Below are 21,718 nucleotides of genomic sequence, written 5' to 3'. Positions count from 1 at the left end.
TTCTTTCTTTTTTTTTTCCTGACTAATCTGGCTAGAGATTTTGCCAGTCTTTTGATCTTCTCAAAGCTTTTGGTTTCATTGATTTTTCTCTATTGGTTTTGTGTTTCTATTTTATTGCTTTCTGATCTGATCTTTATTATTTTCTTCCTCTGCTATTTGGATTTCACTTTGTAATACTATCAATTTTCCCTAAGTACTGTTTTAGACACATCCCACAAATTTGGAAATAGTTTCTTTTTATTTTTACTCAGTTTAAAATACTTTGAAATTTTCCTATTGATTTATTATTTGATTCATGGATTATTTAGAAATGTGTCATTTAGTTTCCGAATATTTGAAGCTTTTCTAGTGATCTTCCAGTAATCTTCTAGAGTTTCTAATAACTCTATTATGGTCAGAGATAATCTTTGGTATGACTTAATTCTTTTAAATTTATTGAGACATTTTTTATAGCCCAGAATATGGTCTACCTTGGGTAAATTTTTCATGCACACTTAAGGAGAATGCATATTCTGCTTTTGTTAGGTGGAGTGCTCTATAAATATCAATTAAGTTGGTTGATTATGTTAATTCTTCTATGTCTTTACAGATTTTCTGTATATTCTATCAACTACTGAGTGTGGAATATTTAAATCTCTAACTATTATGGATTTATCTACTACTCCTGTACTTCTATCAGTTTATACTTTATGTATTTTGTTATTGGGTACATAAATTTAGATATTTAATGCCTTCTTGATGAGTTAGCCCCTTTATTATTATGAAATAACCTTTAAAAAGTTCCTGATAATATTCTTTGCTTTGAAATCTATTGTGTCTTATACTAATACAGTCACTTCAACTTTCTTTTAATTAGGGTTAACATGGTACATATTTTTCTCTCCTTTTATTTCATTATAAATATAAGTATGGGTTGGCCAAAAAGTACGTTCAGGTCTTCCATAACATCTTACAGAAAAACCCAAACGAACTTTTTGGCCAACCCAATACATGCACACACATGCACTAGATAGATAGATAGATAGATAGATAGATAGATAGATAGATAGATAGATAGATAGGTATCATATAGTTGGGCCTTACATTTAAAAAATCTAATTTGACAGTCTCTGCCTTTTAATTGGGATGTTTTAGCAGTTAATATTTAAGTGATTATTGACATAGTTAGGTTTAAGTCTATCATTTTGCCATTTGTTTTCTATTTGTTCCATGTTTCTTTTTATCCCTTTTTTCCTCACGCGTTTGCCCGAAGAACTTCCTTTAACATTTCTTATAGAGCAGGTCTGTTGGTGATGAATTTTTTTTCAGCCTTTGTACATCTTAAAGAGTCTTTATTTCACCTTAGTTCTTAAAAGACATTTTGCTTGGTATAGAATTCTAGGTTGGCAGATTTTTGGAGTTTAAGATACTGCTTCACTGTTTTCTCACTTGCATTTTTCTTATAAGAAATCTGCCATCATCCTTATCTTTGCTCTCTGTACTTAATATGATGTTTTTCTCTGGCTATTGGGAATAGGCACTGTTCCCAGTCCTGGGTGAGCACCAACTATTGTTAGCTCTAATCCTTTTGGGTGGTTCTTTCCCAGCAGCAATCACCAATACCCTCTCCTGTGAACTCTAGCCTTCTTATTTTTCTCAGACTCTTAGCTCCATCTCCTCAACTCAGAGAGTCAGCCAGGCTTCTCCAGGACTCCTTTTCTATCTGTCTGGGGCCTGAAAACTCTCTCAAAGCTGTAAGCTGAGGCAATCATGGGGTTCACTTTGTTTCCCCTTTCTCAGTGACCAGTGTTCTTCATGGCCTGATGCCCAGCATCTTGAAATCTGTTGTTTCATATATTTTGTCCATTCGTTTTGGTTGTTCAGACAAGAGGGTAAATCTAGCTCCTGTTATTCCATCTTGGTCATTAGCAGAAGTCCTTGGAGCTGGTTTTTGTCATGGACTTAGACTTACTGGAACTCTATCTGTTGATCATTGGATGTTGTTTTCCCTCTTATTGACAAATGTTTATGAGAAGACAGAATAAGATAAAGTTGAGGTTAGGTAGAGAACACAGTATTACCAAGAATTTTTAGCAAAACAAGTCTGATCAGAAAGTTCAGTACATAAATAAGTAAAATATAATTTTCTCAGGAAAGAGAAGAAGAAATTCAGGGTTGAAAGCTTCAGTGAAATTGTATTTTAGACCTGGTATATGGTTCACCTCTCCACCATAGGCCAGGAACCTCAAGCAGAAGAGACCCACAGGGCCTTGAGGAATGCACACAGAAGTTGTCAGGCTCATGGGTCCTGGTCTGTGGCAGGAAGGTCAGAGCTGAATCTTAGTAGGTCCTCCAAAATGTGGAGAGCCTCCTCTTCAAAGAAAAAAACCTGTTACAATATAAACAAATGAACTTTATAAACTTATAGAAACAAGGAAGAAAATTTCAATTTTGAAATGGCATCTCATTAGGAGAAATGACTGTACAGTTTTTATTGTTCATTATTTGGTTTTAGGATATCACACGTGGGAAAAATCTGTGGATCGTTGTTGATTTCTTAAACTGAGGGTTGATACAAGTGACCTGAAGTTCTGAATGAAGAAAGAAATGTTATGCGAGTCCTAAGACATTGTGAAGTTGGAATTGGAGGTAGTTCTTCCAGATCTCAATTTTGTGTGATTGATGGAGGTGGCTGTTCTGGTTCTGACCTGTTAACACAGGTAAACCCTGCGTAATGTTAGCTATTACCATGTATTTAGACAATGATGACTAGCTCAGCAGAGTGTAATGTGCATTCATGGCAGTGCACATTTGTGTGGCACGCCCCAAATGCTCCCCAGAACACCATTCTGAGTTGAGTTGTCTATGTGTTACAACATGGTAGTTTTCTTTTCTGTGACTTCTCTTTATGTTGTTTATTTTGTGCATGAAAAATATATTTGATGACAGGATTTGAGAATAGTGAAGCAAAAGAACTTCATGCTGGGTATTAAAATGCAAGTTTTACATTGAATAGAGGCATCTTCAAAGAAAGAGTTGTGGAAGTGGTCAGTTAGAGATTGGTGGTAGTCTACTGTGAAGTATACTTCAAACATAAGCTCAACTGGGGAGGACTGACCAGAAATTAAACAAATTGGGCTGGGAAAAACGTGTTCCAGATGCATGTCATGGGGAGATTTGAGAACGGGAGAGTGAGCACCAACTTATAACACTGGTGGATGCATCCCCATGGGGGCCATGTTATAATGATATCAGACACAGTGGATGTAATCAACACTCATTTCTAGATGCACATCCCTTCTCTAAACAAAGTATATTTACTTGATTCAGTCACACTTTTGACCTTTAAACTCCCTGTTTAAGACAGGATAGGTTGGGTTATACTAGAAATAAATAATCCGACATTCTCTGCAGTTGAACACAGTAAAGATTTATTTCTTATCAATGCAAAGTCTGCTGTGTGCCCAGGTGAGTCTCCAGAGCCACTGCTATCCATGTGGTGACTCAGTGATTGAGGCCTGTACCCTGTAAACACATGGCCTCCTCAGTTAAAGGTCAGGGAAGGAGAGCCTGCTTTAGCCTGGAAATGCTGATGTCACTCCTGCTCATGTTTTAGTGGACGAAATTAGTCACGTGGCTCTCCCCAATTACAAGGGCACTGACTCAGCCCTCAATTTGGTTTCACTAACACCCATTAATCTTTCTGGCTTCAGGTTAAATAATTATTTGCTTCACATTTGTCTCTCCCGTTAGACTGTAAACTCTGCATTACTTATTCTCTCTTGTTTCCCCAGCCTTTGGCATACTCAGTACCTAGTATTTAGTCAGACATTTATAAATAAATAACTACTTTGGATAATAATAGGCATCTGGAAGTTCTTTTTCTTGATATTGTCAGTAATTTCGGTTTTACTAGCTATAGAAACATTCAAAAGTTATAGACAGTCTGATTTCATAAGTGGCAGACAGCAAGCTGGGAGACATTTACAAACCCGTAGACTGTCAACAACTATTCTAGTTTCTGACATTGCGGTAGTGCCTCATTTATTCATGACACATCATTCCTGCAGATAATATTGTTCATTTTTAAAACGATAGATTATTTAAAATTTTCTTTTTTTCCCCGACTGTAAATGTAATATATGTACATTACAGAAAAACTGAAAAGTACATACATCAAATATAAAGAACTCTAAATTCCAGTGTTCAAAAACTACTGTATTTTGGCATATTCATTTTCAGACTTTCATCAACACATATCTTTACCAGGTTAAGCTCAAGCAGTAAAATGGATTTTTATTCTGAATTTCTTAAAATTTTGTCACAGCATTTCTACTTTGCATTAAAGTCTGTTAATGCATCATATGCATTATGCATTATGACTACATAATATTCCTTTCATGTCTAAACCGTGATTTACTGAACCATCCCCTTGTAAGTGGACATTTAGATTATTTCCAAAAGGTTTTCACTACATAAAATGCTGCAACAAATATTGTAATGCATAAATGTTTCTCCATATTTTGGACTACTTTCTTAGAAGAGATTCATAGAAGGAAAACAGATAATTTAAAAGATAGGAGCATTTATACAATCATAGGGACACCTTTAAAATAGTCAGTAGTTTTAAGCAAATACAGGAAACATCTAATCTGCTTAATATTCTCCTATGAACTCTTGGGGGGTTTAAAATGTTTTTGTCTTTTTATGTAGCAGTCAAAAAAAAAATTGAAAGTAACTTTTATATGATCAGCACTCATTGCATGGGACAATCTCATTGGGTAGGACAATAATAACATGCCCAGCATTTCCATGCTGCCGTTTATAGCAGGTCCTTTTTTTTTTTTTTAAATTAATTAATTAATTAATTTTATTTTTGGCTGTGTTGGATCTTCATTGCTGCGCGTGGGCTTTTTCTAGTTGCAGCGAGCGGGGGCTACTCTTCGTTGCGGTGTGTGGGCTTCTCATTGCAGTGGCTTCTCTTGCTGCAGAGCACGGGCTCTAGGCATGTGGGCTTCAGTAGTTGTGGCACGCAGGCTCAGTAGTTGTGGCTCGCAGGCTCTAGAGCGCAGGCTCAGTAGTTGTGGCACACGCGCTTAGTTGCTCCGCGGCATGTGGGATCTTCCCGGACCAGGGCTCAAACCCGTGTCCCCTGCATTGGCAGGCGGATTCTTAACCACTGCACCACCAGGGAAGTCCCCTGTAGTAGGTTCGTAATGTTCGAGAGAGATACATCTGAACTCATCTGGAATCCTTCAAGTTACAAAACTATTTTAACTATCGGTTATTTTCCCCAGAAATTTCCATATTTGCACTGGCTAAAGTACTTACTGAAATAGTTTCTTTAGTCACTTTTTCTTCCCTCCACATTGAATAAATATGGCAGAATCATTTGCAAAACAGAGTCACTAGTCACTGCCAAATTCAACATTCCACTCTTTAATGTATTCAAAACTTATTTTTTCTCACTAGTAATTATCACTTTCTTAGCCCTCTTTACTTTCTTTTCAGTTTTTCCAACAGCACCTGTAGATGGCTTGCTTTGAGGGGTCCATGTTTAACAAAAAAACAAAGTTTTTATTGCTCAGTGTGAATTTTTGCCTATGAGAAGGGAACCACAAAGCCTGAAGAAGATACAGTTATTGGACAGTCCAGGAGCTCAGGCACCAGCTGAGTGACTATCTTGGGTGCTGTCCTTAAACATCCGCTAATTCAAAATGACAATCTACTATCTACGTCAAGAACTTTCAGGAATTACATGTAAATGCATAACCACGAACATTAAATCCATACATTCCAGGGATCCCCTGTGATCTTTCAAAACACATTAATAAGCAGGACAGTTATAATTTTCCCTTTCGTCTAAAGGAGGAAGCTAAAGCCAGTAAGGACATAATTGTCTTGGCCAAGGTCATATAGTCCATAAATGAGGCTGCTGGGATGAGACTGAGATTCAGGAATAGAACACTTTAGAAATTGAGTCTTCATTATATACATGAGCAGATGGAATGGAGCTGAGTAAGACACTATTCCTGAGAATCAGTGTGATGTAAGTATAGGTGGAAACAAAAGTAGACAAGAGAATAGGAAATCAAATCATCCTACAGAGTAATCCTTACAGAATAATGTCTGCACAAGAGATGACCTCAGTTCACTCATGAAGGGAAGAGAAAGTGAACTGATATTTTTGCCATATGCTGGCTGCAAACATGTAGAGAAAATAGCAAGCTGCTATTAGTTGAAGGTGCATCACAGGAGCTGGCGGCACAATTTCTTTTCCCATCAGTTTTCACCCCTGCCCCCACTTCTACTCCACAAGGGATCTGCCAGAGTAGACATGTAAAATAAGTGTATCGCAGTTAAGAATAGGACGTTATGCTGTATAGCTGAGTAGAAAAGGAAAGGGGTTTCTGATAGAACCTAGTTTTTATCACTTGAGGAATTGTGTAGTTGTAAATAGTATCCTAGATAGTAGTTAAAGATTTTATTATCTAGAATGCAATACATATTTATCTGTTCAAATATGAGTATAATTAATTGGACAAACTTCTCTCTTTCTAATTCAAGGCTTATATTCAAATGCATTATTTCTGAGTAATATATGCAATGATACAAATTCTGCTTGATTAAGCTTGATTGACTTTTACTGAGTCCAAAACTAATTGTGCTGCTAGAACTAAAAATATAAATTCTCTTATTACTAACAGAAACCATAACTCTCACTTGGGAGCATTAAGAGACAGAGCCCCATGAATAGTCTGTGTAAAACTGAAGAGTTTGTAAGGATGCTGTGGTAGTCAGAAGATTTCATTTTAATCCCACCTCTAACATGTAGGACCTCTGGACTTCAGTTTCTCCATCTGTGAAAGAGGGACACAATAATATTTACTCATCCTACCTCCCAGGATGATGTGAGGATCAAATAAGGTAAGGTTGATGTCTATAAAACACTATAGTGATGTAAGATTGTCAGTGTTGAGATGATCGTTACTGACTGTAGAAAAGCCTTCTTTCTCCATAGATTATTTGTGAAATGGGAATGTGGTTGGTCCACATTGGCCATTCACAGTGTGTGAGAGATTAGATTCTGGCACATGGGAAAAGGACAAGCTTTTTTCCCTAAGAACTGTTCTAGACCAAAGCAGAATTCCTAGTAGGATCTTATATTTTTGCTTTGGTCAATTAGTCTATATTCTGATATGAAATGTAGAAGATGGTAAAGTGGGTTAATGAATAAAAGAAAAATGACAGTGGTAAGTGTGGCTTGGCCTCAGATAAATTTCATGGTCTATCTCAGTTCACCTATCCCTTCCTATTCATTCACTCACTCATTTATTCATTGAATGAATATTTATGAATCATACCCTATATGCCAATTTTGGCTTCCTTTTAGTTTTCTTCATTTGAGGGCATTGCTGAGCTATATGAAGATGACTGATTAAGTTGCATGTCTCCAGTGAGACTGTGAGTTCCTTAAGGGTAGGAGATATGCCTTATACTTTTATTCTGTCCTCTATTATAATGCTTAGCAGAGCGCTAGGAAAATTTAAGAAGCCATTAAATAGTTATTGGGTTTTTCTTAAAACCACATAATATTTTTATGGTTTGATAATTTTTGAAAAGCACTGCCTTGCAGGTTGGGTTTCTTAGGGGGTGGCCTCTGAGTTGGAGATTAGCATCTCCACACTGGGAAGTGGCTGGGTGATGCTGTTGGAAGCAATGTCTATGGAAGCAAGGGGTAGGAAGCAGATTGGGCCAAAGAGAAGATGGGCTGCGATGCAGCCTGGATAAAGTCCTCAGCTCACCCCATGGGACGCTCTGAAGCTAGGATGGCCTTTCAGAGTTGTTCTGAGTTGGGGTCAGAGAGCCATGCCTTTATCCGAGTCATTGGAGGCAGGCTGCCTGGGAAAAGGGAATGATCTTGGGCAAGGTGACCAGGAATTCTGAAAGAGCTGTGGGCCATCTGCTGGCAGCATTCCCGGCAACTGAGGGAATAAGTTCTTCAGTCCTGAAGGGAAGCTTGGGCAGCACATCACGGTGTCCATTGCTCATTGTAATATTGGTGCAAAGGATGTTAGAAACTTTACCTGGGGAGGAAAAAGGTGAAATTTAATACTGACACATTATATACCTCATATTTTTCATGGGAAAGGTCATTCTTATGTCACTCACTAGTGTAGGTATAAAATAAAATTCCCCCAAACATGTATTTCAACGAAACATTTAAAAAGTTTTGTGTCAATGTTAGTATGTACTAGTCAGGATGATTTTGTTTCATGTGATTGAATCTAACTCGGATTAGTTCAGGGACAGGAAAATGTATTGTCTCATGTAGCTAAACTTCAGGAAAGGCAAAGTTGCAACTAGACTTCAGGGACTCAGATGAATGATAGTAGATCACTTTTTTGTCTCTGCTTCTCTCTTCATATTGTCTTTACTCTGCCAGACTAGCTCCTTTAGTACAGCTGGCACCATGGCTAACAGCAGTTTCCAGGCTCATAGTTTCATCACTAGAGAAAAATTAAAACTTGACCTCTCTATTGTTAAACTCCTTGGGAAAGGTTTTTATTGAGTCAGATGTTATCCATGGACCAGTCAGCTGCAGCCCGGTGGATAAGTTATAATGATTAGACCAACTGAGTCTATCTGGGCAACCCTAAACAAGCATGGTCATCAAGTAAGATCATGGGAGTTCTTATGTGGATATATTACTGGAATGGAGAAAGGGGCATTTTGTGGAAGGGTAGAGCAAGCAATGAGTAGATAGAACAAAGGATGTCATGTTGTAGATTTCTCTTTCCTCCCCCACCCCCCCCCCCCCCGTTTCAACCTTACCAGACTAATTTTATATTCTTTTTTTGGGTTTGGCACATGGACCAATGCATTTTATCATGGAAATAGACCACAAAGCTGTCAGTAATCTGTTCATAAATATCAGGTTCTCTTCACTTTGCACTGAGATTAATCACCTGCCTACAGTACATGATTTTCTTGGTTCAGAGAAATTGTTGATTAATCATATTAACAAGGGAATTTTTGAAATGAAGACATAATGATTATATATTTCTTTTTAAGAGGATATTTATTTATATTAGCAAATGTCACTTTATAGAAGACATTTCAACCTTTATTAAATAAACCTACTCTGAGTGATTTATAATATAATTTTGTTGGCGATACATCTTTATTACATTAAAGTAGACTTATTTGAAAATATAAAAACTTTAAAAATAGTGCTTCTCAGTTCCAGCAAAAAATCCATGCCTTGAAACAAAAATTTCAGAAAGGGTCAGCTTAGCTTTTAACTCTTCTAGTGATGGAGTCGCTGGCCTACTCCACCCTGGGTGATTAGTTTAAGTCAATTGTGTTAATTCCATCCCATGGTAAAACCAATCCCAGTCGTTGGTTGCTTCACAAAAGGGAATGTGACACAGTACACTGAGGGACGGAGTGCTTCTGTGAAGTTTTCTTTTCCCTTTATGAAAAAAGAAAGCCACAGAAAGAGACAGCCATTCTTTTGGACATTGTTGGGTCCATACATCATGTAAGTTCTGCTAATGTCACCTGTCACCAGTCTAAGGTGAGGCCAGCACTGAGGATAGCCCAGTAGAGAGATGAAAAAAACCCAAGTCCTTGTTGACCTTATTAAATTAGTGAATTAACCAATCTGCCACAATGTAGGGAGGTCTCTCAGAGAGGAAGACACTTGAGATGGATTTTGAAGCGCACTTCAACAATGGAATGAAGATGAAAAGGGCCTTCCAGGCACAGGGAACAACATATGCAAAAGCACAGAGTGATTAAATAGGTGTTCAACTTAAACTCACCCAAGTTAGAAAAAATAAAGACAAGTCTGGGGATATTTCATAGGAATTATATGTAGGTGACAGCTGGGGGTGCTGGGTGCTGAATCAGGGAATTAAAAGGACAGATGTACCTCCTCTCTCCATCTGTATTTGGGGGTCATATGGTCTCTTAGTATTGCTTTCTTCTGACCAAGTGTTCCACTCCCCTGGATTCATGGAATTGGCTAGTGCGGTGAGGTGAGAAGCCTGGGGAACACCAACTCTCCTGTTGACTTCGGCAAGCTAGTTTCTCTGGTCTTCAGTATAAGTACAATATACGGCCCCAAAAGGATATCTCAGGCTCACATCAAGATAATTTCAGTTTAAGCACCACTGTGATCTGACTATAGTTTCTCTGTTGGAATTTGCCTGGTCAGCCAATGTGCTAGCCTTCAGACAGCTGTCTGGCTGTAGTCCAGTCCACCAACGTTTAAGGTAAGAGCAAAGGGCCTACGAAAGACATTGAACTGGACGGGCTTGAGAGGCAAGAGGAGAAACAGGAGAGAGGAATGATTTAAGCGTCAGAGGAAGGTACGAAAAGGATTAACGACCTGCAAATATCTTTCTGACTGATGCACATTCTTACCACTCAAAACGTTCCTGTAGTTTTAAAGCTGTCCTCTCTCTAGAGTTTCTCTCTTAAGGTATAAATGTCCCCAGCAGGGCAGAAAATTGAGCCACTGGTACCTAAGTGAATGGAAGGCAGGATGAGAGCACTTCAAAAAGGGAGGAGAATTAGGGTAACAAAGTGGAGGATTGCTCAAAGGCACACCTTTTGTCAGTTTGTGATTTTAGAGTGTAGTGAGCAATGGTGCCTGGGCAGGGTGTTATCGAAGTGTCCTCGGCTTGTCTTTAATTTTGAAGGTTATAATAGGTCACATGGGATATTGTATGTTTCAATAACATGAGCAGCAGTGGAGGAGGGGCAATTTCTTTAGGCATGTGACACTGTAGTCTAGCAGTTGCCCGGGAGAAAAATGCAATGGTGGACTTAACAGACCTTTAGCTACACCTAGTGGCCAAGTAGGGAAAGAAGCAAATATTTTATTGTAATATTGTATCATGGTTCTTTAGCTAAGTTACTTTTATAATCAGTTAAGAATTATTTCTTGGGTAGTTAAAAATTATGCTCTACAATTCCCACTGTATAATTATTTTTGATTAGTCTATTAGTTTATCGTCTAGCTAAATAACTGATTCTCCAAACTGGAGGAATGTTGTGGGGGAAAAGAGAGAGACCCGTGGGTTGGGAAGTTGAGGAAAGGGAAGTCAGTGGGCGTAGCCGCGTGCCTCCTACCTCCATGGTAACTCTTAAGGACCAACTTACAGTGTTTGACACCTGCTAGATTCCTCTACTTTAGCATTATGTATAGGATTGTCTCTTTGAGAAAATAAACAACGATAACCGTGATGATGATGATGATGGTGGTTCAGGAAGAGTTGTCTGAAGGAAAGAGAGGGTAAATATTTGAGAGTCTGTTATTTATGAGGTTGGAAAAATGAACTTAATCTGTAAGAAAATAGAACAGAATCTGAAATGTAGACCTGATGAAATTATTTTCAACAATGTTATATAGTCACCTGTATCTTTGCAAGTGCATGTACTAGAAATATTTTGTGGGTGGCAATATTTTGGTGTTTGCTTACAGATAGGGAAATTTCAGTAGCCAACACTTATGGTCGTTTTGACATTGAAGTGGAACATTTACAGACGCGATTCCAACCCTTGGAGAGATGACTCAACTGGATCAGGTCTATGGCTCACCCCCAGGCTCACAGTTAGCTTGGAGAAATAACAGCAAGAAATAATATTTCGAAGGGGTTTTATAATATTTTACTCCAACTTTAATGATAGGAATGGGTTTATGTTTCCTTCATGAGAATTCGAATACAGGATGTATTAATTAAACATACACCTTCATTTTACTGATGGAGAAACTTGAGCCAATAGTGATTAAATTACCCAGCTATTTGGTTGCAAAGCTAAGGCTACAACTCAACGGTTTTTACTCCTGATCTGCTATTCTTTTTACTCCAACTATTAATGGAAGAGTTCTCCATTTCAGTAGAAGACCAAAGCAAAAGGAAGTGGGCTTACACCTACATCAAGAAAGTTTAGATAGATTGAGGGAGATTAAGTGTAAAATAACTAAATACTGTATTTTCTTTATGCTAAGGTGTTTATTTTTCACATATTAATATTCTTAAATCAGCCTGAATCTTATAATTAATGTTAAATCATAGTTGCTTCCAGGCAGGGTGTGCAGTTGTGATATGGTCATCTTTACATGGAAGAATTTAGCCACTGACATTTTCACTTAATAGATTATAGAATTGACAAAGCTAAGGTGTTGGCTTAATTTCTTTTTTTTTTTTTTTTTAAACAATGGTTTCATGAGCAGTGATGGGGGGCCTCTGTGTTTTGTTTTGTTTTTTTAAATTTATTTATTTTTATTTATTTATAGCTGTGTTGGGTCTTCGTTTCTGTGCGAGGGCTTTCTCCAGTTGTGGCAAGCGGGGGGCCACTCTTCATCGCGGTGCGCGGGCCTCTCACTATCGCGGCCTCTCTTGTTGCGGAGCACAGGCTCCAGACGCGCAGGCTCAGTAATTGTGGCTCACGGGCCTAGTCGCTCCGCGGCATGTGGGATCTTCCCAGACCAGGGCTCGAACCCGTGTCCCCTGCATTGGCAGGCAGATTCTCAACCACTGCGCCACCAGGGAAGCCCTGGCTTAATTTCTGAAAGAAAACTATTTACTATCCAGCAATATGTAATTCAATTAAGAAAAAAAACAAAATTAGTTTAAATCACTGGTATTCTTTGATTTGACTTCAAGTGCTAAGGTGGTGAAGGCGTTAGGAAAGAATTCAGCAGACTCATCATCCATGCTGTTCTTGCACTGGCAGGCGCCACACTTAAGTTGGAAGAATCTTTATTATGGGTTTGAAAAAAAAGTATAGACCCAAATCTTGGGAATCCCAAAAGAAAGTGGTATGTAATTGTATGGATAGATACATGTCATAGTTATGTTAGTATAGTCTACAGTTTGTGTACATATAATGTAGTGGGTTTTCCCCTGAAGCACTCTTATTAAGTTGTCTGATCATCTTACAATCAGTGACATCTAAGAATAGGAGTAATTTGGTTTAGAACAGCAGTGTTATGTATTAGAAAGAACACTGTCTTGGAAGCTAGAACCACTCAGCCTCCTACTGGCTGTTTTGCCCTTGAGCAAATTCACTTCCTCTTTAAATATCAGTTTCCTTATCTAAAACTGAAATAATTACTTGTACCTTGCAAGAATATTGTGAGGATTAAATAAGATTATGTATGTAAAGAGCCTACCACAATGCCTGCCACGTTGCAGGTACTCAGCAAAGTCAGCCCGGCCACTGGAAACTTGAGTCAACAAAATGATTTCAGTAATGCTGGCTGAAGGGTGCATTTCTCTGATTTGGTCCCATGTAGTCTAAACAGTATTTCTCACCATTTCAAAATCCGCACCCCATTAGTCAAGAAGATTTTTCAAAGTCTTCTACGTTATGTTTTACAGAAAGTATAATGTATTTAAGCATTTTCCCCAATATATAATAGTATAGAATATGTTTTTTTCAAGTAACTGCCCTCTTTTACCCTCTTCCCATTCTGATCTGCCTCCTAGAGGGGTAGCCCCACCCAGCTAAGAGTCGTTGCTTTAAAACATGGTATCAGACAGGGAGACCTAAGAAAGATTTACATATTTATTTTAGGTTCATATTAGGAGTACAGAAGTTCAATCACTTTTTCCCTCCTGGCCTCATTGTCCATATATTTGCTAAACACATTGGGTAAAGAGAAGAAACGTGGAACTAGCCATCATCCTGCGTATCCTCCTTCAGAGTCAATCCAAATAAATGTAATGGGACAGTATTTACAAGGTGACCTATCGATTTTTATGCACAATTTTACTACTATGTGTTTGTCAGCATGGAGATATTAACTGTCAGAAAGCCAAGGAAAAAAAATTTTTTTTTAAAAAGCTAGGATACCAGAAATAAAGAAAAGCTCTGTGGGCCAAGCTACTTAAAGAAACACAAGGCCAAATTTTATACCAGTCCCTAGGGAGAAAAGCCTTCAGTAGCCCTGATCACATTTCCATCACTCTGGGATACTGTCTCCTACAAGTGTTCACAAAATAATATCACGACCTGGAGTTGGCTGTCCTGTGACGACTTTTTCTGATTTTCTGCTAGTTGGACTTTCACTCAAGCCTAAAGCTTGCTTCCCACCCAGCCTTCAGAATGGACTGACAGGATTCCTCTAGCACTATTAACTTTCAAAGCCACTCATCTATTTGCATATCTCCTGCAAGGCGCGCCACACCAACCTGGTCTTGCCACAGGCTGCTTTGGAGCCAGAATTCCTTGTCTGCTTTGTCCAGCAACCTGAAATGTACTCAAGGAACCCCTCTACTTGAGAGGGAAGAAAGGGAAGGATTCCAGGGCGGAGCACAATGGCCAGGCCATGGGAAAATTCCAGGAATCCTGTGAGCCGCTGTCCTCACCCCACGTCGTGCCCTGCCTTACTCATCTTTCGGATTAGTTCAGCCCAATGAAAACCAACAACATAATAAAGCAAGTAATGATACTCATCGCTTGTCTTTCGTCTGCTTTGTTTCATTCTGCATGCCTTGGTTTAGCCAAGCAGAATTCTCCAGAAGCCCTACCAACCAGCTCCTGGGACTGACAACTTTAGTGCTCACCTTAGGGAAAGAAGTAACTGATAAGGATCCAACCACTAAAAAGTCATTGTCTGTTCACAGAAAATAAGGGGGGGTGGGGGGGTGGGGGGGGGACTTGGTTGATATTCTCTCTTTCCTGACGACTATGGGTTCGGTTCCTCAACACAGTAGACCCCTATTTCTCTTAACTTCTCTTTATTATGTTCACAAATAGCAAAAAACTATAGAAATTCACACCGGCAGCTCTTAGAATATTTTCAGTTCATTATTTAGAATTACTTACGAAGTTAAGTCTTCCTGTGAAGGGGAAAACTTTCTTTACCTCAGGTGTCAATTTTTTTCAAAAATATAGGTGGGTCTTACTATAAGGCAAACTAAAACTCTTTATGAACAGTACACTATTTGTTAGAAAATGTCCTTATATTGTTTTTTCTAATTTAAATAAGTATGGCTACCAGGAAAAAAAAATCATTTTTCTCCTTGCTGGATGAAAATAGGTCAAGTAATTCTAGCCAATCCATTGCAATTAAAATTCTGACATTGCCATTGTTCCTTCTATTCTGAGGGGAAAAGACAAACAGAACACATGATAATAGGGGTTCATTGGCTAAGTTACTTGATGTTACTACCTATGGGTCTCTTGTTTCGACCTGCCCGGGAGCTTCATTCTGATGATAGTAGTATAAGTACCAAAATGATGAATACCATCTCTGAGGCTGTGTCTCTCTCTTGTGCCAGTAAAACAATAGAGGAGAGGAGAAAATTGCCGATGGCTTGAGTCCTAAATTCCTTGAATTCTACATTTATTTATTTTGGGGAGATAATGTTATCTGCCAAGTTTATTTTAAAGTAAATTTTACTGAATCAATTAGGCAGCAACACTCAGTCTCATTAAACATCCTGTGGCCCTTTTCACAAGATTAGAGCCTGTGGCTTGATCACATTCCAATGTAGGTAATTTCATTCTGCATTCCTGGAGATTCTCCTCCACCTTTCTAACCCCGTACATCAAATGCATTATTATTTGCACTGATTCCAAATCGACAGTTCTGTTGTGAAGGTGAAGAGTGTGTCAGCTTTAACTGACAGGCTAAAAAGCATTGCTTTCAGTAAGAAAATTCCTTAGCCAATGTCTGTTTTGAAATTTCAAGTATGTACATTTAATCATAAGTTAAGGTCTTTGGTAAGTAAAATGCTCTTATTTTCATAATGGGTGTTTATTCTGGAATCTTCTTTGATAGAAAATTTGTTTCTCAAGTATATGCTGTTTGCTTCAAGAGAGAAAATGAAGTCTTCAGAAATGGTAAAAAACAAACAATGAAACAAACAAAAAAACCCCTCTTGAGCAAAGAGCTTTTCTTTGACCTTCTAAATAAATTCCACAAGGGGGCGAAAACACCTAATGGTCCAGGACTGCAAGGTTTATACTTCAAAGCTGGCCACCCATAATAGATTAGTGGATTAATATTTTGCTCTAAAGGATCTGGCCTTTAATGTTGACATCAATTTATTGCTATCCCAGTTTACAGTAGTAAAAGTCTTGGAGACCATAAACTTCACAATAGATGTCAGCCTTCTGGTACTAGTGCTTTAGACTAGCACCCCATAAGCAGTGGTGATTAGGTAACTGTTCTTCAAACACCCATCCATAGCTGTAACGTCTTTATCAGCTCCAGCAAGGATACTGCCACCAGGATTTTTAGCAGCCACAATAGAGGTATAAGTTTTTTATAATATGTTCTTCTTTTTCTGATGTGTTTCTATGATATTTTGCTGTGGCTTATCAGTGATCTCTTCTTGAAAATCAGGAGTGTCTATTTGTGGGCAAAGCTTAAAGAATAGAAGCTCCCTTGTACCATATTAGAACTTTTCGTAAAACGGCCAAGGTACAGAGGTCAAATTTCCCCATATGCTACAAGCAACTTAGTAGGAAGCAAGACCGCTAAAGGTTTTGCAAATGTCTGCCAGTAGCCCGGTGATCTAGGTCACTGTACAGGTTTCATTAATCAGGTTGTTCAAACAAGGAGTTATTTTTCCCTGCTTAAGAGACCTGCAGATATCACATAGAATCTGCTCAATTGTTGATCATGAAAGAGTTTTAATGAAACAGAAATCATTCGAACGAAGGGGATGGGAGAGTTTGTACTGAAGAGAAATTGTGCTTTTAACCCAGCTTTTCCTGTTGAGTCCCCTGTTCTGGCAGAGATAGGCTCAGGGTCTAATAATAGTTCCTCGGGCTCTGCACCTCCACATACGTGCTCCGGTGTTAGAGCAGCAGGAGGAATTTAGTGACAGAGCAGGTGTTGTGGCTTATTCCCTGGCAGAATAAATGGTGAAGGGTGGTGGCAAGGCAGTTCTCTTGATTCTTTCTTTATGCAAAAAAAAAAAAAAAAAGACAGTGCCTCCAATGGCCTTCCTTTTTTTTTTCTTCCTGGCACAAGTGGAAAAGAACTAGAATTGTTGTATTAATATGTATGCAAACATATTTTTTCACTTGAGCCTCTGGAAAAAAAAAAAGAAGAAAAAGGAAAAAAGAAAAACTTGCTGTGAAAATGCTTAGCCAGGAAGATTTACTGCTGATTGCAGATTTAGTATTGACATGTCTAAGTAGAAGAAAACTTCAGTTTTAACTATTAATGTGGAAAATCTGGATCAGCCTTTAAAATGGAGTAAAGAGCTTTGAACGATGTATTTTCAGAGAAATTATTTACTTACAACATAATTTTTAATAAGGAAGTATCAATTAAAAGGTATAAAAAAAACCCAGTGGAGTATGCATCTTAATTTTAATGGCCTGCCTTGGAAATAGAATTATAGAATGTAGGTGATCTGAATTATACTGAAATCAGCATTTATGCCAGACTCACTGCAATTTAACACTTCTGTATACCCTCTTCTCCTGATTTTTTTATTATGAAATATGGGATTTAAGATTAGAATCTAAGAGTCTAAATGAAATGCTCTTTTAAAGGATTATTTGTGAGATTTTCCACAACCTACATTTCTGTACTCCTCCAGTAGGTTATATACAAGACCGTATCTTTTCATGAGCGTACCGTGTGTTGCTCTTATAAGCTAGGAAAACATGAAAGGGAAAACAAAATTCTTTCTCCTTCTAACTGGGATCATTTGAGATTTTAACCATATTACTTTTTCCTTTGCTTGATTATATAAGGCAAAACTTGACACCTACTTGACTGTAGTTATGTCTTCTTGATAACGCATCCAGGTAAAATTAAAAAGGATCTTATCCTCATGTCCTTTGCACCCAATGCCTGTAACAGTAAAAGCTCAGAATTCTGAAAAACAGGGCATGCTTGAGAGGGAACATCTTGTAAAGATTGTAATTTGACCTTTGCATCAACCTTGCTGAGTAAATTTTAAATATTATAAGAGAACAAAATAGAAAGCCTCAAGGTGGAATTCCACCCCCTCTTCTTCTTAGAACTATAAACCAGCCAGAAGCTTTTTCAGAGATTAAGCTAGAAAATGTGTGCCTCTCTTTAATACTTTTGCTGAGGAATAAAATTCGTCACTAGAGATAAAGGTAGATTTATATTTAATGCCATCCTCATCAATCTTCCAGTATTTTATTCCAGTCTACCTCCACTTAAGTAGCTGAATCAGGTATAACCAGAAACACTTGATTTTTCCCCTCCCACCCTGTGAAATAATATTTATAACATTTAGTATTACAAACCTTTTAAACTCTGGAGTACACTTGAAGATGATGGCAATTAAGAAAAAAAAATGCTCTTTGACAACTTCGCAGCTTTTGATTAAACCACACCAAGAGGCATGTTACAGTGATAACAATGAAGCATTATGCCAATTATGTTAAATCCTGCTCTCTGCTGTAAGCTCATCATGACCTGTTTTAGTGTCCTGTAATTTATCCTCTGGAATGCTTACTCTCATCAATAAAGTGTTCAAGAGAAAAAAAGAAAGCCACCAAAGGGAATAACCACCCCCAAATGACTTCTAGAAAACAAGTATTTCTTAACTTTTTATTGACATTGGCAAATTAAAATAGAATAAATTAACAAGTATTTTTTCAAAAAAATGTTTTGTACAAAAATACTGTCAAAATTTCCTAAAAAGCTTTCAACACAGTAGTATCTTTTCATGTACTGAATATAACTATTAGCACAGTGTCAAAAATGTTGAAGACAGAAACAAAATAAAAATCTGTGAAATGTTTGCCACTGATGACATTCCACACCCTATTATTGTCTGTACATATCGGGGAGGGGGACAGCCACCTTGAAAGTGAACAGTATGACTTTTCCTGATCCAGAATGGTTTGGCCCACATCTGTTTAATCTTCCAGTTTAGCATATTTTAAAAATTAGTCTGTACTCAAATGCATAGTTAAAAATATGAAGCGAGATGGCAGAGTTTGTGCAGTAATATCTGCCCTTCAAAGTTCATGCAGCCAACTAATGCAATTTCTCCTTTCCCTCGTAAATCTGAATGCAGTTCAGTCATTTGGAACCATCTACAAAATCCACAAGATTAAGCAGTTTGCCAAGATTAATATCTAACAGTTGAGCACTGGAGAAAGTGAGGAAATAAGGAGTAAAAACAAACAACAAAAAAGACCAAGTTAGCTAGATATTTCAACTACATAAGGGAGGTGAATGTCAAGGCTACAAAAACGAAACAAAAACAGAAAAAAAGAAGTGGCAGCAATTTTTTTAAACCAATTTGTACAAGTTTATAGTTTACTTTGTTTCCAAGTTCTCAAACCTTTCACGATCTGAAAAGTGAGATACTGTGTCTAAGGGAATGTTTTTTAATTCACACCGAAGAAGTTGGGGGATTTGATTTCTTTCGCCGGGGTTTCGATCGAGTCAACAGCTTACTCTGCTGGGTTGTTGTTTGCACACGAAGTCCGTCATAAAATCAAACTCGTTTTGCCCCAGCCAGAGTTCGGGCAGCTCCTTGATGCGGTCCAAACCCATTTCTATCACTAAGGACATAAGCACTTCCTCGTCGATGAAATCAGTGTCTATGACATTGGGCGGCAGCATTGCAGCAGGGACGTGGGCCACGGAGGCGGGCATGTTGCTGCTGCCGCTGCCGCCGCTGCCGCCGCCGCTGTTGCTGCTGCCCGCGCCGCCGCCCGAGGTGCCCGCCGAGCCGCCGGGGGTGCTGCTGCCGCCCGAGCCGCCGGGGGTGCTGCTGCCGCCGCTGTGCTTGGGGTTGCAATCTCGGAAGTGCTGGTTTGTCCCGTTCATCTGGTGGCCTGCAGCAGGGTGCAAATCCGGCATGTAGTGGTTGTGGGGATAGGGGTGGTGGTTGAAATACTGGTTGTTGAGCTTCTGCAGCTGCATGCTGGCCGGCAGAGAGCCTCCCTGGCTGGCCACCGGGGGGCCCATGAACTGGGAGCTGTTAAACCTGGCCCCGGGAGCCAGCGCGCTCGGGGGGTGCCCTCCGTTCACAGTCCCCGGCCCCATCGCGTGCCTGATGCCGCTCGTGGCGTTCATGTTGCTCGCGCCGTAGTGTATGTGCTCGCCCATTAGCGCGTTGAAGGCGTGTTGGGGCTGCTGCTGGTGATGATGGGGGCTCGGGAACTGCCCCACACCCATGCGGTGGGCAGGGTGGTGGTGCAGCCCGTTAGTGCCGTCGGGGAAGCGCCCGTGGTTCATGGCCATCATATGGTCTGCCATTTCCAGTCCTGAAAGTGAAAAGGGCAGACGGTAAGCTCTGCGCCACACGTGTCGCCCACCTCGGTGCACCCCACTTTTTCTCGGCTCTGGCCCCCAGGCTCACCCGACGCACTTCGGCTGCGAATCATCATCCCGAGGATCCCACTAGGAGCCTGTGCACCCGGGCTCGCCACCAAGGCGGACCTGCCACCCACAACAGAGCCGCGCGCTGCACAAACAGCCCTTTCCCCTGCGATCGGGCGGGGGACCCAAGCCCACACCCCCCTCTGCTCCCCGAAGTCGCCTAATAAAGGAAGTGCCCCGTAGCTCTGCCGCGAACTTCAGGCATTAAATCAGCCCTCCTCATCCTGTTGTTGCACATCCTGTTGTTATTCCCCAGCTCCGCCTCACGCTCTTCCTCCGGGCAAACCCAGCCCTCGGAGGACTGGGCTGGCAGAAGCCCCAGCCAGCTTCGCCCGCCGCGCTTACCTTCCGTCCTTGCGATTTCTGCTCCGAAGACCGAGGGCGGGATCGTCGGGTCCAGGACCGGCTCAGCAGCACATAGAGGGGGCCTTTCTGGCGTGCAAGGCGCTCGCTGTCGCGAAGTCGGCGCCGAAGTCTTGCAGCGGCCGCTGGGGCAGAATCGGAGCCGTTCCCTTTTATTTCCCCTCTGCTGCCCTCACAGCTCGGCAAGACCGCCCGGCAGCTGCCAACAATGAGCTGTGTTTCTTAGGGCTTTGGCCACAGTTAATATAAGGGATTTCAGGAAGGGCGGAGCGAGAGCCTCCGGGGAGGGCGGCGGGAAAACGCGGATTCCGGAACATCGGGCACACCGGACCGGGTCGGGCAGCCGAGTCCCCACTGCCGGAGGCACGTGCGCAGAGGCTGCGGGCCCAGGCGCAGCCCCGCTGACCCCGGATGCCGGCTTCCTCCCGGCCCACAAATACCAGACCAGGCCGCCCCCGGAGCAAGGACAGAATCCTCCCTGGACTCTCAGCCCGAAGGTAGCGCCTGACCGGAGAGCAGCGAGGAAAACTCACCGCCCCGCTCTGGCCGGATTCCCCACCCCGAGCTCACCTAGCGATCTGTGCTGCTTTCTGTGGGAAAACGGGTTTCACCCGGCGCCCCATCCATAGTGCCCTTTTACCTCCCCGGCTTTGCAAAAGCCTACCCAGGTTGCAAAGAATGGCTGTGTTTACCAGTGTGGGTTTTTAAGCCCCGGGCAAATAATGCCCCCTCCCCTGTGCGCGCTTTCCTGGGCTGTGCCTTTGTGTTTTTATAGGGGCAGTAGGTGAACCCGATCTAGACATTCTGCGTGTAGATGCATTTTTTCCCACTCCTTTCAAGGACAGGAGCTGGGGGCGGGGAGCGGCAGCAGCTGCAGGTGGACTGAGCGCGCTCGCGGGCCCGACCGCCTCCGCTCCAGCGCCCGGGAATCCGGTCCGTGCTTTCGGGGCCGCTCGCCGCTCCCGGGGTACGTGTGCTTCTGCTAAGTTTGCGTTTGCAGCTCTTGGTAGCTTTGGC

The 21,718-nt window shown here is 40.6% G+C and overlaps 1 protein-coding gene across 1 annotated transcript; it reads right to left on the bottom strand.

Moving 5' to 3' along the window:
• Positions 1-18,536: 18,536 nt before the first annotated feature.
• CITED2 (Cbp/p300 interacting transactivator with Glu/Asp rich carboxy-terminal domain 2) lies at positions 18,537-20,872 on the bottom strand. Its single transcript, XM_061206968.1, has 2 exons — positions 20,684-20,872; positions 18,537-20,223 (listed from the first exon to the last, which is right to left on the bottom strand). Exon 2 carries the CDS (start codon positions 20,213-20,215, stop codon positions 19,397-19,399), a length of 819 nt encoding a protein of 272 aa, XP_061062951.1. The 5' UTR covers positions 20,216-20,223; positions 20,684-20,872; the 3' UTR covers positions 18,537-19,396.
• Positions 20,873-21,718: the final 846 nt, after the last annotated feature.

The sequence above is a fragment of the Eubalaena glacialis genome, chromosome 12, assembly GCF_028564815.1.
Source record: "Eubalaena glacialis isolate mEubGla1 chromosome 12, mEubGla1.1.hap2.+ XY, whole genome shotgun sequence".
In the NCBI taxonomy this organism is placed as follows: Eukaryota; Metazoa; Chordata; class Mammalia; order Artiodactyla; family Balaenidae; genus Eubalaena; species Eubalaena glacialis.
This window is presented reverse-complemented; position numbering and strand designations above follow the sequence as displayed.